Source organism: Dipteris shenzhenensis, chromosome 25, assembly GCF_047967505.1.
Source record: "Dipteris shenzhenensis isolate YYH24624 ecotype China chromosome 25, Dip_SZ_1.0, whole genome shotgun sequence".
In the NCBI taxonomy this organism is placed as follows: domain Eukaryota; kingdom Viridiplantae; phylum Streptophyta; class Polypodiopsida; order Gleicheniales; family Dipteridaceae; genus Dipteris; species Dipteris shenzhenensis.
Genome location: NC_141620.1, coordinates 8,244,012 through 8,263,016, shown reverse-complemented (window position 1 = coordinate 8,263,016; position 19,005 = coordinate 8,244,012). Strand labels below are relative to the sequence as shown.

General features: G+C 39.9%; 1 protein-coding gene across 1 annotated transcript; it reads left to right on the top strand.

Annotated features, from left to right (window-relative positions):
* Nucleotides 1–226: 226 nt before the first annotated feature.
* LOC147885400 (putative pectinesterase 53) lies at nt 227–2,051 on the top strand. Its single transcript, XM_087397026.1, has 5 exons — nt 227–555; nt 651–822; nt 950–1,156; nt 1,356–1,591; nt 1,744–2,051. Exons 1-5 carry the CDS (start codon nt 227–229, stop codon nt 1,889–1,891), a joined length of 1,092 nt encoding a protein of 363 aa, XP_087253152.1. The 3' UTR covers nt 1,892–2,051.
* The last annotated feature ends 16,954 nt before the right edge of the window (nt 2,052–19,005 follow it).

The window sequence follows — 19,005 nt, the reverse complement described above, 5'->3', positions numbered from 1 at the left end:
TCCAGAAATCCATGCTTCCACAAAGGGTTACGGAGGTGCAGCTGTGAGTCTCTGTGCTTCATTCTTCTGCCCACTGCCCCCTCGATTTTCATCGTCAGGACTCAGTATATATATATTATAGGTGGTCTGCAATGCGCAGTGCAGGTCTCCTCGCGGATCGGTGTCACACTTCCGAGCAATATGTGTTTTACCTAGCCTCTCGATAAGTTCGTTCCTTCTCTTTCCAATGGCGCTTGTATGGATTATTTTCGTAGTGCTGCTTCTGTCTGTCCGTGGTGTTCATTCACTCGCTATAACATCGAGTCAGCAACCCATCTCTAACGCCATCGAAGAGGTCGAGAGAGACTACCTTGCATGGGTCGGGAGGGTCGCAGAAGTGTCAAAGCTTGTAAGTACTTCACAACCGTCTGAAAACGAGGCTGCCGTTGCAAGAGTGATATTAGTGGATAAACGACGTGGAGAAGGCAATTTTCAAACTATTCAAGACGCTGTTAACTCCGTTCCAGAAATCAATCGGCAAAGGATAATCATCCAGATTGCTGAAGGAGTTTACAAGTTAGTATCAATCCAATTATCATTCCTTGTATATATTTGACAATATGTATGCGCATTGCTTACAATCCGAACCTAAACTCGCTGGCATTGTGCAGGGAGAAGATACACATACCGAAAAACAAACCTCTCATCACATTCCAAGGGGCAGGTATGGACTTGACCAGGATAACTTGGAATGACACGGCAAAAAACAGCAACGGCACGTTCAGAAGTGCTACAGTGGCAGTTATGGCACGCAATTTCATAGCGAGAAATCTGGCCTTTGAAGTAAGAACATTATGATATCTTTATTAAAAGCTCTCGCAGGCTTATAGACAGTTAACTATATCTGCACTCATTATCTGCCTCGCTTCTGATTTCTAGAAGCAATGTGCTTTTATGTATCTTTAATCAGAATTCTGCACCCGCTCCACCACCAGGCGCATTAGGAGCACAGGCAGTAGCTTTGCAAGTTTCCGGAGATCAATCAGCATTCTATAATTGCGCCTTCTACGGGGCACAGGATACGCTCTACGATCACAAAGGCCGGCATTATTTCCAAAACTGCACAATAGTTGGATCGATTGATTTCATTTTTGGAGACGGTCGATCCCTTTACGAGGTATCTTTTCCTCATCCTTACAAGTAGTATTTACACTAGGGGATAATCCGTCTAAGTAGTATTTCTGAGGGACTAGAGCGAAATGGTGGATTATCCGAGTTTACCAGAATTGCCTCTATTGCGACTCATGTTAATTGCTGACAAAGACTTGAATTCCCCTGGGACCTTTCTATGGCAATCGCTTGATGTTTTGCATCAGGGGTGTCGTCTGCAAACCATAAACACATCCGCTGGATCCCTAACGGCTCAGAAAAGGAAAAAGCTGACAGAAGATACCGGGTTTTCTTTTATGAACTGCACCGTTTCTGGAGTCGGGATCGTGTATCTGGGAAGAGCTTGGGGAACATTCTCGAGAGTGGTTTATATCTACACATATATGGCCGAGGTTGTTCTACCGGGCGGCTGGTACAACTGGGGGATCTCAGTCAGAGAAAAGTATGCTACTTTCAGAAGCATCACATGTTCCGTTCACTAAACCTTGCTGAGATCTTATTGTTCTGCTTTGAGTTAATCATGAGACCGTAGCAATTGTGATTGAAATCGTAACAGTAGTTGCTAGTGACGGAACTGACGAGGTCTTATTTCAGGACTGTCTTCTACGGCCAGTACAAATGCTTTGGCCCCGGTGCTAATTTAAGGAATAGAGTTGCGTGGTCTCACGAACTCACCGAAGAGCAGGCCGCTCCCTTCATGTCAATGAGCTTCGTCGACGGCCACTCCTGGGTACAAACGTGAGCGGACAAGAAAGTATCTTATCCACCATCAGACCTTCTGTTTCTTGATTTTTGGATTGCCGGCATCATAAGTTAGCGTACCACGATCCGTAAGAGCCTTATGCTTCACATGCCGAATCCCTATGGAGCAGTATCTAAACACGACGGATGAAAATTGTTCTATTTCCCACTGATTGCTGAATCACTAGCTTTGACTGTTCTACGTGAGCTCTAAGATAATAATTGTGAGCTCTAAGGTGATTTACATTATTGTAGAAGATTATGAACCTGAATTCTAGTCCTTCAATTCATTTGGTGAGCTTAAGCTGTATAATTTTATCGGGATCTCAGGATATGTAAAAAATGTCAATCTTGCAAAATGAATCAAAGGTTTTTACTTTGCACTATATGTGTTCAATGAGATGTAAACAGAATTTATACATTATCGCGTTTATTGAGGTTTAATAGCTACCTTGCAAAATGAACCAAAGGTTTTTACTTTGCAGTATATGTGTTCAATGAGATGTAAACACAATTTATACATTATCCCGTTTATTGAGGTTTAATAGCTACCTTATGACAGCTTACTATGTGACTACACTTATTGTGTGAGGTAATAGGATTCCTCTCCATTAAGACATATAAAGACCACTCATACCTCATCATAACCTCTTATAGCACACCATTTGTTAAATTCATGCATTATTATAAGACTATCCCCTTGGAGGAGCATGCTTCACAACGTTTCCTATTGACCTATTCACACACAAACTTCTAAATAATATATGCTTATAGATCTCCACGTCTTCAAAAGGCTTTTCTAGTGCCACAAGCGGCTGAGTGCTCCACATGCTTCATCCCTATCTCCAAAAAATTTTACTGCTTTCCTATCTCCAAAAAAGTTTGCTTTCTACTAGAATCTTCCCTACTAGGATCCTTTGAAAAGTGATGTCGTTCTTGAATTGCTACAAATTTTGCAATATTAATGCTCTAAGGACTTGGATCATTTTGTAGGTGAGATTGTTTTGCCTGTTCTTATCCCCAAGTAGGGCCATCTTCCACTTTAGCTTGATTCCAATGTTGAGCTTGGCGAGTTTTCTTTTCAATCCTATCCATAGTTCCTTAGTCACTGTTCATTCCCAGAACAGATGCATATGGGTTTCTCTGAAACCTTTGCACAAAGCACAAAAAGGGGAGACTTTGTGGTTCAAGTTTTGCAATCCTTGATTTCAGTGGCATCTTGCCACCATTACTCTCCACATCAAGAAGTTGAGCCTAAAAGAGGGGATTCTTTCCATACTTTGGAGAGTTTGTGTCGCCATACCATGAGTTTGTCCATGGGGGCAAAGAATTTCCAATGCCTCTTAGCACAACCAGAATCCCTGTTGGGCTTAGTTTGTTCTTGAAACTGTTGAGCGCCAGCTTGGTGAGCGCCTTTCCATTTCTCCATACGAATCCCTTGAAGTCCGTCTCCTCTTTATATATGTGGCCTGTAGGCTAGTTCTCCTTCACTCTGCCTAGTACTTCGCTTATCAGCTACTCGAGGGGGTCAGTCATCATATGTAAACATATCACGTGAGTTCAATAAAAGGATATTTTTAATATCTAAGTTTTACAAAAATTAATTTACATAAGGGAGTTTTTTAAATAATTTTGGAAAAATTTTACAGATTTGTATAGAAAAAGGGTACATTTTATTAATGGAAAAATTACAAATAGGCCTTAAATGCATGTGATATAGAGGGTTTATACATAGTGACCACCCGAGATTAGCTGTGTCTCTGATTTGCTAAGATCAAATAGCTCTACCACCTGTTGTGGCATCCTCGACCATTTACCTCCTCCTGGGTCCCAAACTTGCCTGAAAGTCCTTAGACACTTTTGGTAGAGTTGAGCTACCATTCTTGGGTGGGTTTTTATTACCTCTAGTCCCTGCTCGAAGGCCCACTTTGTTATCCACACTGATCAACCTTAAACCTTTGATGTAACCTCTGTTTAGCTGATGATCAATTTGATATAGGAGGGGTTTTGTCACAATCGCGAATAAGCGGGGAGCTGGCGAGTATCCCTGCCTCACCAATCTTTGTAAAGTGAAGCTCTAGTGGTGGTACCCATTGAGGGAGTTGCTCTTGCATTTGCCATGAACATTTTGGTCATGTTGCAAAATCTACTACCAAAGCCCATGTTCTCCATAGTTTGAAGGATGAAATCCCAACTTATCCTGTCAATATATACTTTCTCTAGGTCCATGTTCAGCATGCTATGTTTCCCTTTTTGTGTCAAGGCATAATCTATGGCCAGTAGCACATTTAAAACTGCATCCTTAATGTTTCGTCCAATAATAAACCCATATTGTCGGGGATGTAGCATCCTGCTAAGTAAGAACTTTATCATGTTTGCACACACTTTGGCTATAATCTTGTAAATAGTGTTGAGCATTGTCAATGGTGATCTCCACTGGTCGATTTTGCTTTTGTTGTGGCTCTTAGGAATAAGTTTGATGACCCCGGTGTTTAGATCCTCCAACATCTCTTTCCTTTCACAGATCCATTGAATTAAGCAGACCATCTCTCTTTTGCACAGTTCCCAGTACCATTGAAAGAATTCCACCGGGAAACCATCAGGGCCTGGTGACTTATCCTTGGGCATTTGCATTACCACAAATTTGATCTCATCCTTTGACATGGGTCTCTACAGCATTCATTGTTCGTGTAGCATTATTCTTCTTGGCATCTCTCTTAAGTTATCATTCATTCTGTTTCCATAGTTAGAGATCCGATCTGGGGCTGAGCTCGCACTATGTCCCAAATGATCTACGAATGCCTTGGCTATTTGCCTATCTCCTCTGATCAATCTCCCTCTGTCCTCTTTGATTATTGTGATGCATTCCCTTGGTTTATCCCCATTCTCAAGCCATACCATTCGAGATTGAACCTTTGCTGCCTTGAGTTTTTCATGTTTCTGACGTCTGAGGAACTATTCTACCTTCACTTAGTAAAGATGTTAGGATGTTGTCTTTAGGATTTCCTTGGACTATTGTCCACAGGGTCAATGTTTGCTTGGGTATAGCCAATCATGAAACTATTTTCAAGGCCATTTTGGATCAGCGACACGATGCGCTCTTAGGTGAATATTTGAATTTTGCATGGACCCACGTTGTCATCGAAAATTTTCATGACGTCATGAAGGTGCACTAGCGTAATAATGAGATGCAATCTATTTGTTCAAAACACACCACATAGCTTGACACATGGCATCTCTGTACTGCTTCGTGCAACGTAGCCTCTGGCCTACACCGCTTAATCATTTATCATCGCAGAGCTTTTGCTGTGCAGCTTGGCCACCTGTCACTGGACACGCACCCATGCAGATCCTTAAACTTAAAGGTTGGCTTAGAGAGACCACCGCACTGGTTCTTGTCATAATAATTAGATGCAATCTATCATTCTGAACACCGCTGCAGCGTAGTCTCTAGCCTGACCATCTGTCATCATGCAGCCTTTTACCGCTTCTTTGCCCGCAGCCCATGCAAATCATAGGTTGGCTTGGAGAGATCACTGCGCTGGTTTTTGGCATAATAATGAGATGCAATCTATCATTCTGAGCATCCCCTCAGTGCAGTCTCTAGCCTAACGACCTATCATTGCCTAGAATTCAAGGTTGTCTTGGAGAGACCACTGTGCTGGTTCTTGCCGTAATAATTAGATGCAATCTATCATTTTGAACACCGTTGCAATGCAGTCTCTAGCCTAACCACCTATTATCGTGCAGCCTTTTAATGCCACTTCTTCACCTGTAGCCCATGCAAATCATAGGTTGGATTGGAGAGACCACCGCGCTAGTTTTTAGCATAATAATGAGATGCAATCTATCATTCTGAGCATCACCTCATTGTAGTCTCTGGCCTGATGACCTATCATCGTCCAAAATTCAAGGTTATTTTGGAGAGACCACCACACTGGTTCTTGGAGTTATAGCTCTGTTACCTATTTTTACGTATTACAGGAGGAGGTCTATGATGACCAGCACGCTAACAAATTACAAAAGGAGATCTATGAAAGCCACTGCACTGGTTCTTGGAGCTATATATTTATGTACCAAGGAAAATGTATTTCGTTGCGCAACCAAGCAAAATGCAATTGACAATATGGCCCTTGAGGGGTCCCCTTTAGGGCCAAGGGCCATATCGACATGCAATTTCTGTCCAGTGGTGGCATCCTGGATATTGTATAATGCACGTCGATATGGCCCTTGCCCCTAGAGGGGACCCCTCGAGGGCCATATCGTCAATTGCATTTTTTGAAAGTTTAATTGTAATTTTCTAGATGTATCTCCGTGCAACCACAATAGTGGGGTCATTGGAGCTATTTTAGCACTATTTTGGTCATAAACCAAGGAAATTGTAGTCCTTCTTTCTTGGTATTTTAGTCCTTGTTGCAGTAAATATAAATGAGGGCAAAAGTATAATTTATTGAGTGAAAATTGAGCAAAAGAGATTACAATGTACATCTACATCCAATAACAAGTTATATAAAAGTTATTAACTTATACCGAGCAAAAATTGAACAGAGGATCTTACATTTATAAAAACTCGACAATTGCTGAAAGTCTTAAAGGCCAAAAGATTACAGGTAGTAGTCATAACCATTCAAATACAAATATAAAGTTAACAACAGTGCATACTCAGAGCCTCAAATTGAACAAAAAGAGATTACATAAGTGCCTTAGAGACTAAAACATTACATCCAATGAGCCAAAAGATTGTTGAGAGCCAAAAAGATTACATCCAACCATTACTGAGTGCCTTGTTTGAGCAAGAGGGAATTTGTACAACTCAGTTTTCCGCCAGTCTAGCTTGTTGCATTAAAAAATTTTAGGGAGCCAAAGGAGGATACGATGGAGAGGCCGAAGACTGTGCACATTGACAGGACTCAAATTACGTCCCCCCCAACAAGTTGAGAGTACTCTACTCTAAAAATATTGAGGCCTTTATTGATATCTAGAGGGAACCCATACAGCACATCCATAAAGAGGCCCTTTGTGAGCATGTCATCTAAGGTGATGACATTCAGATGTGTGGGGAATCACCTGTGGGAATGAAGGGTCTCCTAGTACTAGCATTTCTACTCCAAGTGAGTGCAACGCAATCACCTTATATGAGAAGGCAGATATTATTGGGATCACAGAGCATCAAGGGGGGGTGTAATAGGCATGCATGTTAGTACTTAAATGTTTTAAGTAGCCCAGTGATTGAAATCTGACAGTTAACTATATAACCAGTCTAAAGGGCACTAGCAATGTGCAACAAATTTTAGGATAGCACGGCAGTAGCATAGGGATAGCACGGTAGTAGTGCAGGATTAATGCAAGATAAGTTATTGCCAGTCCGATGGTTGGTTGCACTAGGATATGAACAGCCACCAACATAGTGGTTTGCTTCTATTATTACAAGATGAATGGATAATGTGGTGGTTGTTGGGATATACTAAAAGCAAGCATGGGATGAAATCCGACGGTTAACGAAACGATAAACAGTCTAAAGGGCATTGTTTTAGTATAGTACTGTGCGACAAATTTTAGGATAGTGCAGCAGTAGTGTAGGGATAGCATGGTAGTAGTGCACGATTAGTGCAGGATAAGTTATTGCCAGTGTGGTGGTTGGTTTACACTAGGATATGAATAGCCACTAGCACGATGGTTTGCTTCTATTATTACAAGATGAATGGATTTGTAGGATGTGTGGATTCGTTATGGGAAATCAGCGCGGTGGTGGTTGGGATATACTAAAAACAAGCATGGGTTTTATCGTTTGGGATTTACCAAAACAATTTAATAAAACCATCATGGGGGTTGCTTGGGATATACTAAAAAGAAGCAGCCTCAATACAAATTCCATTTTGTAGGACAAGTGGACATATTGTTTCCCTACAACCCTATAATGAGACTACATACATTTTCTTAGTACTATCTCAGCCATCCTCGTCCACTGCTCCAAGACACCCCAAGATGTGCTCATGCGTGTCTAAATCTAATTTGAAGACACACTTGCCCTTCTCTCATTGTGGCATGGGTTGCATGTGGAACTTAATAGCTCTTACTAGATGTGAGTACACACATGTTTGTGGACTCTTATGTAGTAGTTCGTAATTGTAGCCTCTCTTGGATGTTTTTTTATATAAAAAAGCTCCGACTACTACATCCCACTTCTCATAGGTTGTTCTCCAATTATCCTTAAATGTTTCCTCAACCTTGTACTTTGGTTTTGTGCACTGCAACAAAAAGTATGGGTCATCTTCCTCATTCTCCCCAAAATCTGTGACAACTGCAAAGTTATCCCCCTTTTCCACACAGTCAGTGAGGTCATTGAAACTCTCCCTAAACTGTGGTGAGTCATTTGTTGTTTGTCACTCCATTTGAACGTAGAGGAAAAACTTGAACTTGCTCCCATGTCTTCACAGTCGCAATGTTCTCACAATCGTCATAGTCCCCTATGATGCACGCACTGCAGAAACAAGAAAGTTTTCTTGTTTTAATCACTTGGTTGTTTAGAAAGCCCCATATGATGTGCAGACCACGAACTCCTTTAATTTTCTCGCAATCGTGGCAGTTTCTCCTTTGCACTTCATCCACTTTCACTTCATGGAACACTTTGCATACTATAGTATACTTAAGGCTTTGTTTAGTGTATGTTGAATGCACGCTTATGGAGAGGTTGGCGGTAAGCCATGTTACAACATCATGGGCGTCTTAATTGAGTTTTTCTTGAGGGCATGCTAATTGGTGTTTAAACAGAGCTTGCTTAATAACAGCACCACATCCATCATGTTCACCCTTGCCATGGCTAGTTCTAAAGAAATTCCAAATCATGTCTAGACCGATCAGGGATTTGAACCTTGAGATGAAGTAGAATCCACGCGTTGATTTAAACTGAGAGGTAGCACCATCTGACCACACCCAATGTTGTTTTATATTTTCTACATGGAGATTTTCCTTTTTCAGCCATTCCCAATGCCATAGAAAGGCATGTTGCACAAATAGGGTGTCATGCTCCCTATCATCTGAAATGTAGAAATGGTAAGTGTGTTGCACTGACCTGGACTCCTGTGAGTCAGCAAAAGCAAATTGGCATCAAGCGTGGAATAATCAAGCAAATGACTGTACATGATATGCACAAGAATTGTTATCTTCTTGTTGTACTAGTGTGCACTTTGTATCTCATCTTGTTCTTGAAAAGAATAATTTTCTGTAAAATCTATGACAGATACAATAGTGTCACGGGGAAAATTGGCAAGGCACGTCTTGAACTGCTTATCCTACCAACTGGCCGTGAAATTGTGAAGCACATATTTTGGGATGGATTGAACCACGTGACCTACTGAGCTCCCTTGGCTGGGTGCTCTTATATGATCGTAGCCATCTCTTTTTATCAGATCATTTACATTTTCAAATCTCCTCCATTTTAGAGCAATGTGGTTGTCTTCCCTCATTTCATTTGGATAGACATTGAACGTCTTCTTCTTCAGCTTCAAACTACAATGCTTGCATGTGATGTAAATGCATTCAATCCAGTGCCACTCACGGTCTCCCTTTGGAAAAACCATTGGCTCCCACAGAGGCCTCAGGCTACAAAACCTACCCTCCCTTGCAACACATGATGAGGATCTAGGTGGCCTATAGACTGGGGAGGCATGGGCATCGATCCCTTCAATCATTGGGCTATTTTAGGACACGTTTAGGATAGTCACAATTTCAACCATCGGGATGGTTTAGGACATTGTCACAGTTTCAACCACTTGGATGGTTTAGCTTGACAATCTCAACTTCACATATTAGACAATAATAAGTATATTGTTTCTGAATTTTTCACATTAGAAAATAATAATATATTGCTTTTCATTTCTGAATTCCACAATTTAACAGTGGTATATGACCCAAATAGCTGGAAATTAAATTTAACGAATATAAGTACTAAGAAACACAATAATTTCAACCATCAGGCTAGTTAATAACTAATGTCTATTCAACCACGTTGGTTTAGGACAATCGCATAACTAGTAATTGAGCTGAAGCAGCTACGGTTGCATGATGTTCCAACCACCGGGCTGGTTTAGTAAAATCACAATATATTGCAAAATATATTATTGTTAATTTATGCTCAACCATGCCACTAGGCTGGACAACAACAACTGTCTATTTAACCACACCAGTTCAAGACAATCACATAATTGGCAATTGAGCTGAACCAACCTACGGTTGCATGATGTTCCAACCACCGGGCTGGTTTAGGACAATCACATTTAGTCCAAGCTTGGTTTAAGAAATGAAATAAGTAAACTATCCCAAAGCTCAATCACAAACAACCACTGGGCTAGTTTAGGCACCACTGACTTGCATTGTATCTAGCATATGTATGATGTGCTCCTCAAACACCTTGTGTCCCGTCCACTTCTTACAGATGTCCTTTCTATTTAGAGAAACTCTCGTATTTTTGTTCCAAAACGTCGTCACTGTAGCAGTGACTTCCGCACTTGGGTTGTCTCTCCTTTTCTTGCATTCTATTGAAGCCCACAGACTTCTCGGATCGGGATGATCATGCATTGCTTCTGCTCTATCTATGTTCAATCGTTGAAGCCACATTGGTCCTTCTGATTGACAACATCTTTGACATTATGTGCCCAAGCTGTTTCTCCTTTGTTTCAAGGGATGCCAACATAGCTAATGTCTCCCTCTTTGCAGCTAGTTGATCTAAGCTGTGCACCTCTTTCACTTTCTGTAGGCCATTTCTTAGGTTAGAGAGCATCGTCTCTTGGGCGTGTATCTCCCGAGGTGCTGGTAGGGTTGTTACTCTACAAACTTTAGGGTGCAGGCTAAAGCTTGTGAAGACTCGAGACTGGTAATTACCTGAATGTCCTGATGTTGCTACCTCAAATGCTCCCACCAATCGTGACACCACAGCTCGTGTTCTTCGCTCCGATGGCAATGATCGAATGCATGCATCTGCAACCACTTCTTGTTGTTGCTCTACAAGGAGTCTTCTTTCTTCTCGTTGTTTCTCCCTTTGCAGATGTCGCAAAAGTGTCTTTTGTGTTGTCGATTCGATACTGTGCCAACGCTTTCCTCGACCCACACTCTGTTCCTTGTGTCTTGACCTGGCTTTTTGGCTTTCTTGTCTTGCAACCTCTGTCTACTCTTGCAAGCCATGGTGAGCTACATGTTGCCATTGATGCCATGGACCCAAAGAAGCTATATGGTGAGGCAAGCAAAGAATAGAAGACAACTTACCCGAAAGAAGACAATGGCAAACCAAAGTCTATGCAAGGTCACATCGAGGTGGTGCATGCAGGTTGCAGGGCGAGGGCAAGTTGCAGATACTCATCAAATTCTGCATAGAAAATCATTTTTTGAAGATCACGTATGTCAGACATAATAAAAGAAAAAGATCTTGAATATGACTTATTTTATCTTTTTACATGGTTTTTGGTATTTTTCTGTTACATTGGCCCTCTTCTAATTGGTCGAGAGTCTATTTGTTTAGACGCTAAAAGGCCCCAAAAAGAGCTCCCTTTTTTTCTAATGAAATTTGAGCTCCTCACTACTTGGTAGTACATTTACTTTACTCACTGGTACTACATCCTTAAGTACTCCACTTCCTTCTCCCTTCAAAATAATCTCCTTTTGACGTTGCATGCTCTGGATTTGGACCTCTATTGCCTTCCACTGCAACAATTTGGCTTTTGTCATTATGATCCATGGAACCTCAATGGTCCTTTGCAATCTCTCATCCATTTTCACCTTTCTGTGTAGTTCTAGATGTGAGCTATTTGATGTAGAGCTGCCAATTTTAGATTCCCTAGATGTAGAGCTACCATCCTCAGTAGTAAAGTCTGAGTTCTCTTAGATGACTTTCTCACTTGAGTCCCCTAAGTTGTCATGTACTTTCTTACTCGAGTCCACATCTGATCTCCCTTCCTCTTTATTACAAAATGTGGGCATGCAACTAAAGTAATTATCAAAGTATCAATCCTATGGGGGGCATTAGTGATAATCACATCGATACCTTCTCATAATACACTTTCTACAGCTAACCCCATTCCATACAATACCACATTCTAGCCTTTCATCCGATATGCTTCTACCATCTCTTCTATCAAGGAAGGGTGCTTTGGATGTTGAAAGTCATAGAAGAGGGGATTATTTAATGTTCATTTCTCTTGGAAAAAGAGCCCAAGAGTCATCCCTATGCATGAATCCAACCTACATAATTATGCTCATGCCGCAAGTGATCATAAAATGTAACACTTTTCCAATCACACCCTTGAATGTAGATGCCAAACTAACAAATAATGCATCCCATTATGCATCTGTGATAAATATGACAAATGTTGCTCTTGGTTGCCGTGCCATAGGACCTTGTAGCACAACTTGTATAAGCTCAACAATCCTTGGCACTGAAAGATCATGTAGTTCATCAAAGAAAAATGCATATGGGTTCTCCCAAGATTCACTACCCTTTGCCATAAATCTTTCAATATCAACTCACTTGACAATAATGTAGTTTGAATTATCCTTTAACAAACCAACACAATAGGAGAACATGAAATACTCATTAAGGACTTGAAGCTGCATCTTATTTTTCATGGCATTTGACTTTATATATGCATAGATCATCTACATGCAGACAGACATCTTTGCTCAAACATCCTTCATTGGTGCTGCATCATTGTCCCATGATTTCAATGCATGTCCTAACACTTGTCAACCACTTTTCCTAGCCCACATGCTTTTTTCTTGTCCACTTGATACTCTTGATTCACCAACTCTTCATCTGAATGAAGCAAAGACTGTAATGCTCCATTTGCCTTTACTACCTGGTTGAACATATATTCAAGGCTTCCCTGCTTGTTTTTCTTACCAAAAAAAAATTCTCCATTTAATAACTTCTAGAAAACCACCTTTACTATCTTGTCAATACAATATCTCAATGGCCTCCATCAGATAATTAACGTAATCCCTATGACTTCCTACTTCTTGCCTACCCTATGTTTAATGACTCAAATGATATCATACCAGATTCATATGCAATGCATACATCCATTATACATTGAAAGGCTGTTTTAGCATGAAACATGATGGATGTCTAATCCTTGTATTTCATAATAGCTCTTTTTAGATCTTGAAGACTTGGCTAATATCATTTATGACACCTATTAAGCACCTATAAAATCACTTCTACCTTCCTAAGAACTTCGTAGTGGGTCTCCTACCCTTTGCAAGTTGTGGCTTCTTGCACCCAAACCATAACTATCTTGTTTTAATAAGAATCTCTGAAAGACTTGACTTTTCTTTTGAAAAGGTTCATTATTGAGCTTGAAGAATTCCAATATATACTTTGACGCACCTTCGAATAAACCAAGATAAGCAATGAATCTTGTAAAATTTTGCATATACTCCTCAAATGCAATTATGCATGCTTCACAAAAGTGTTGCCCATCAATGGGCACAAACCTGCACAATTCAAGGAATCTGTTTCTAGAGAGCATATACTTCTTTTCATCACCATCATGTATCTGTTCTCATAAAGTTCCTCTTCATGAATAATGCCAGCCCATCTTAACTCTTCAAATGCTTTGAAGAAGTCTGCATGCTTTCAAAAAGTCACATTACTCAAGACTCGATCATCACTTGCAAGCCTCTTGAATAACATTGGACATAGAGTGATACTACTAGGAGTTGGTGTTTTTGGCCTGCCTTGCATACTCATACAACTTCCTTGTGCAAATTTCTCATCAAGCTTTCTTTGATTGGTAAACAAAGAAGCTCGATTGATGTATATTGATTGTAGTGAATACCGTGCGGTTCCACATATATACCCCTCAGCACCTTCAGAGTGTAGATCAGTGTGGTTATAAAAGTATCTCCAAAGAGGTGATTCTGTGAGTTTGGCTTCTACAACTTCTTCATCCTCGCTATCACTATCATCATCACCCAACCTCTCACGTCATTGTACTTGGGTTACTTTTTGGTTAGCTCTTTGAGATCGAGGTCTTTTTTCTCTTCTTTGAGGTACAACTATAGCTTCCACACGAGCATGAAACTTAGATGGTGTCTTTTTGTTTTCCATGCTCATTGCATTCTACACCTATGGTTGGACAGGTGCAAGGGCCGAAGGTGAAGGTTGTACAAAAGCCTCAGAAGATCCAAGTGCACCACCATCTTGATCATCTTGAATATCTAGCAATGCATCCCATATAATAGCCTTTAGAGAAATGCAAGGCATCAATTATATATGAATAGTTTATGGATTTTGCCACCTCCCACAAGAAGTACTTCTTGGAGTTTGTCCTCAACTTTATTACATGTTGGCCCTTCATGTTATCATCATCACATATGGCTACCGCCTAGGTTGTCCCCATGTGGAAGCACATCAAACTTCAAGACAACTCTGTCACTTCTAACTACTTGGGTAGAAATTTTGGATTTGTCACTTTTGCTGAAGTGAGAATGAGGTGACAACTCTTTGGCTTCTCCGTCATATACCAAGCATGATCAATGAGTTTCTCCTAAACAGACATGCCGCATGGCCATTGCAAATTCCTAAAATTGTAAAACATATTACATAAGACACCTTAAGCTTTGTAGACTCCCCTCCTTAACCAAAGAATGTAATTAATAAAAGGCCATTGATAAAATCTCAAATTTAGATCTATAAATTTAGATAAAACTACCAAGACATTGAATAGTATACTCACTTTTACTCCTATGAGGGGTTCTCTGAACAGTAAGTGCATTGCCTAGTGCAAGGATGGTAAGAATTGGGATGACTTTCTTTGATGGATTCTCTCCAACCATCAACAAGGTAACAAGGTTGGATTGTTGTTTGTCTAAAACATTTGGACCACCACAGACATTGCCTAGTGCAATGACCCATACCTTGTGATGGTGGGAACCTAGAAGTACCAAGAAAATCTTTATTCCCTTGTCTAAATGGTTGGGACAGGTTTCTTTGATCATGGTGTCCATCAACAAGTAACAAGGTATGAGTGTGTCTATCTACAACATCTGAGCAACCACGGGCATTGCCTAGTGCAATGATCCCTACCCCATGGTAGTGGGAACTCGGAAGTACTGGGAAAGCCCTTATTCCCAAGGGTTGGGATAGGTTTCTTTAATGGATGGTGTCTTTCAAAATGTTTACGACCTAATGTCCAAAGTTTAAAGAAACATGCTTAAGGTTACAACCTAAGTTTTAGCCTAAGATTTAGCCTAGTGGTTGAGACAATCGAGTGTGTATGGGTGGGGTATTATGTACTAATGCTAATGTAAATACTTATATTCTAATCTTAATATTATGTAATTTAAATATATTTTAGTTCCAATTCTAACCTAATCTCATATGAGCTAAATACATTTTAACTACTAGATGTATTTTAATCCTAATGTAGATACTAATCCTAATCTAATGCGGGCTAATTTTAATATTTTCTAAATTTTAAATTAAATATACTTTAATCTATCCTAACTATTTATTCACCTCTAACTGATATATTCTAATCCTATTTAATACTTATATATCCTTATCGTAATATAGTATAATATCTACTAAGTACTTATATTATAAATTACTACTATGTAATATAATTATTTAAAAAATTAATATAAGCTTAATATACTTTTAATTACATTATTTTAAATTAGATACATATACCTTATATTTTAAATTAGTACACCATGAATTTAAATCTAACTTTCAAATAGATTATGTTGAGCTTACTGCATAACAAATATCTGGCCGTGTGATAGTCAAATATATAAGAGATCCAATGAGTTGCCTGTAGTATTTGTCATTGACTATAGGCTTTTCTGAATCTTGAGTAAGTTTCAAACTCTGTTTCATGGGAGTGGCTGCAATCTTGCAATTTGCCATATAAAACTTCTTCAGGAGACTTCAACATACTTAAGTTGACTCATGAATGTGCCATCTGAATCTCTCCATAACACCATTCCAAGACAATAGTGCATAAGTCCAAGATCTTTCATGTCAAACTCTGCAGATAAGTCTTGTTTTAGTTCTTTGATGAAGCTATCCTTGCTTCCTGTCACAATCAGATCATCTACATACAAAAGTGCAATAGTAATGTCTCCCCTTAAACTTTGTAGTAGAGAGTATGATCTGCATTGGACTTCATGTATCCTAGATCAGCAAAATACTTGTCAATTCTATTGTACCAACTACTAGGTGCTTGCTTTAATTCGTAGAGACTTTTCTTGAGATGGCAAACCTTATTCTCCTTTCCCGGTTCAACATAACCTGTTGGTTGTTGCATGTAGACTTTCTCGTCAAGATAACCATTGAGAAATGCATTCTTGACATCGAGCTGATACACATTCCATCTGCTGAGTATCGCTGGTGATAATAAGAGCTGTATGGAATCCATCTTTGCTATTGGAGCATAAGTCTCATCATAATCTTGACCATATGGCTGTACAAATCCTTTTGCAACTAATCTGGCTTTATATCTTTGAATACTGCCATCTAGATTGTACTTCACTTTGTATACCCATTTGTTTGCTATGGCCTTCTTTCCTAGTGGAAGGTCGCATAATTCCCAAGTATTATTCTTATACAAAGCATCCATTTCTTCATTCATAGCAGTTTGCCATTTTGACTTGTCTATTGCATCTTCGAAGTACACTAGCTCTTCTATAGCCATGATGGTAGTTATAAGAGCATAATTGGTGGTTTCAATCTGAATTGCTTTGCCTTTCTAAGTATATGTTAATCTAGCTAGAGGTCTGCTTTTCCTAGTAGACCATCTGAGCTACTGTGGCTCTACTTGGGGTGTTTCTGGCAATTCTTGCTCTTCTTCATCAACATGTTTTGTAGATGACTGTGAAGTCGATGCTTCTATCTCCTGTGTAGGTGAGGTTTTCCATTCTAATTCCTCATCAAAGATTACATCTATGGAGATAATGACCTTGTGGTTGATGGGGTCATACAATTTGTATGCTTTTCTTTCTTCACTGTAGCCAACCATGATGCATTTAAGTGACTTCACATCCAATTTCCTGCGATGATCATCAAGTATGTGGGCATATGCTATGCAACCAAATATGCGGAGATGCCCAATGTGTGGCGTGTGTCCAGTGAATGCTTCATAAGGAGTCATTCCCTGTATCGGTTTGGTAGGAAGCCCATTAAGCAAGCAGTTTGTTATAGCTATTGCTTCTGCCCAATACTAATTCGAAAGATGCTTTTCACTAAGCATTGCTTTAGCACTGTTTGCTAAAGTCCCATTCTTCCTTTCAGCTCTTGCATTCTGCTGAGGAGTATTTGCACATATGAATTATCTTCGAATGCCGTGATTTTTGCAAAAGTTCATGAATGCTGAAGACATGTATTCACCTCCTCTATCTGATCTCATGAACTTGATCTTTCTGCCTGTCTAGTTTTCTACCATGGCGTTGAATTCTTGAAATCTGAAAAACACTTCAGATTTCTCTTTCAAAAAGTAGACCGAACAATATCTGCTATAGTCATTGATGAAAGTTAAGTAGTAAAGTGAACCATTAATGCTATGGGTCTGGGCATAACCTCATATATCTTTATGTATCAAATCAAGAATACCTCGTGCACGAGAGGTACTTTTGCCAAAGTGGTTCGCTTTTGTTTGCCGAAGCAGCATGCTTCGCAAATCTTTCCAAGAAACTGTAACTTCAGAATCCCAACTGCCGTATTTTGATTCCTGAGATCTAACAAGTACTTGAAGTTGACATGACCATATCTCTTGTGCCATTTTGCAGATAGTGGCATCTATTGTGGTTGAGCTAACATGGCATGCTTATCTGGTACTGTAGCTAGCAATCTGTATAAGTGTCCTTCTTTGACACCTTTTGCTACTAGCTGATATCTTTTGGATTTATCTCTGATAGTGCATTCATCATCATTGAAGATAACTCTATAGTTGTGTTCCGTCATTTGACGTACTGACAAAAGGTTCTTGCTGAGCTTCGGAACATAGAGCACATCTTTTACTAATCCTTTTGTACCAGTGAAATTGTTCATAGGGATAATACATGTCCCTCGAACTGGATTCGGTGTATTGTCTGCTGTGTAGATGACATTCTTTTGTCCTTCTAATGGCTTCATTTCTGTGAACCATTCCTAATGATTTGTCATGTGAGATGATGCACCGCTATCGATGTACCAAGGATCCTGTTCCACTTGATTGACTTGATAGCTGAAATCCTCTTTGGGATTGAAATCAGTGTCTGGGTACACTGTATCAGTTTGATGCATGTCCTCGCTTGCAAGAAACATATTCCCATGTTCATTTGCAAAATGACTATGACTAGAATGTCCACCACGATGATTTCCTCTGCCTCAAGAATTCCCTCGATTGCTGCTGGATTGACCGCTATGGTCGTACTGCTTCTTGCGGCAATCTTTTTCATAGTGTCCAAACTTATAACAGTAGTTACACTAGATGTTTGACACATTGGTGGATGCATTCCCTCATCCTTGAAATCTTTCTCGGTTGGAATGATTTTCTCTTTGCTAATTCTAATGTTGCTGACGATGATGTTGATGCTGATTTTGATTTTGTTGTTGATGATGACCACTTTTTTGATATGATCTACCTCTACCTCTGCCTCTGCCTCTGTCTAAAGTTGTGAATGCTTGATCATTAGAATGACCTTTTCGTGCTTGAATTGCTTGAGTCCTAAGTTCTTCACCAAGTAGAATTGACTGAAGTTCTTCCAGTGTCAAAATTTGCCATTGGATGGTAATACTTTGGACTAGATTCTCATATCCATCTCCTACTCCATTCAGGATTACTTGAACCATTTCTATGGGATTCATAGTCTCTCCTGGTACTGCAAGTTGATTGTTGTAGTCTTTTATGCGGAGTACATAAGCATGATCAGTTTCGCTGCTGTTGCGGAAACTCTGGTTGATCTGGTTTCTCGAGGTGAGAATCCTGGATGTGTTCTTTGACTCGTAGGGAGCTGCAAACATATCCCATGCTTCTTTCGATGTCTTGACTGTGTTGAGCTGTCCTAGCATGACATCTTGCACATTTTGCTTGATCAGATGATAGGCATACTTGTCTTTCTTATCCCATTCTGCTTGAGCTC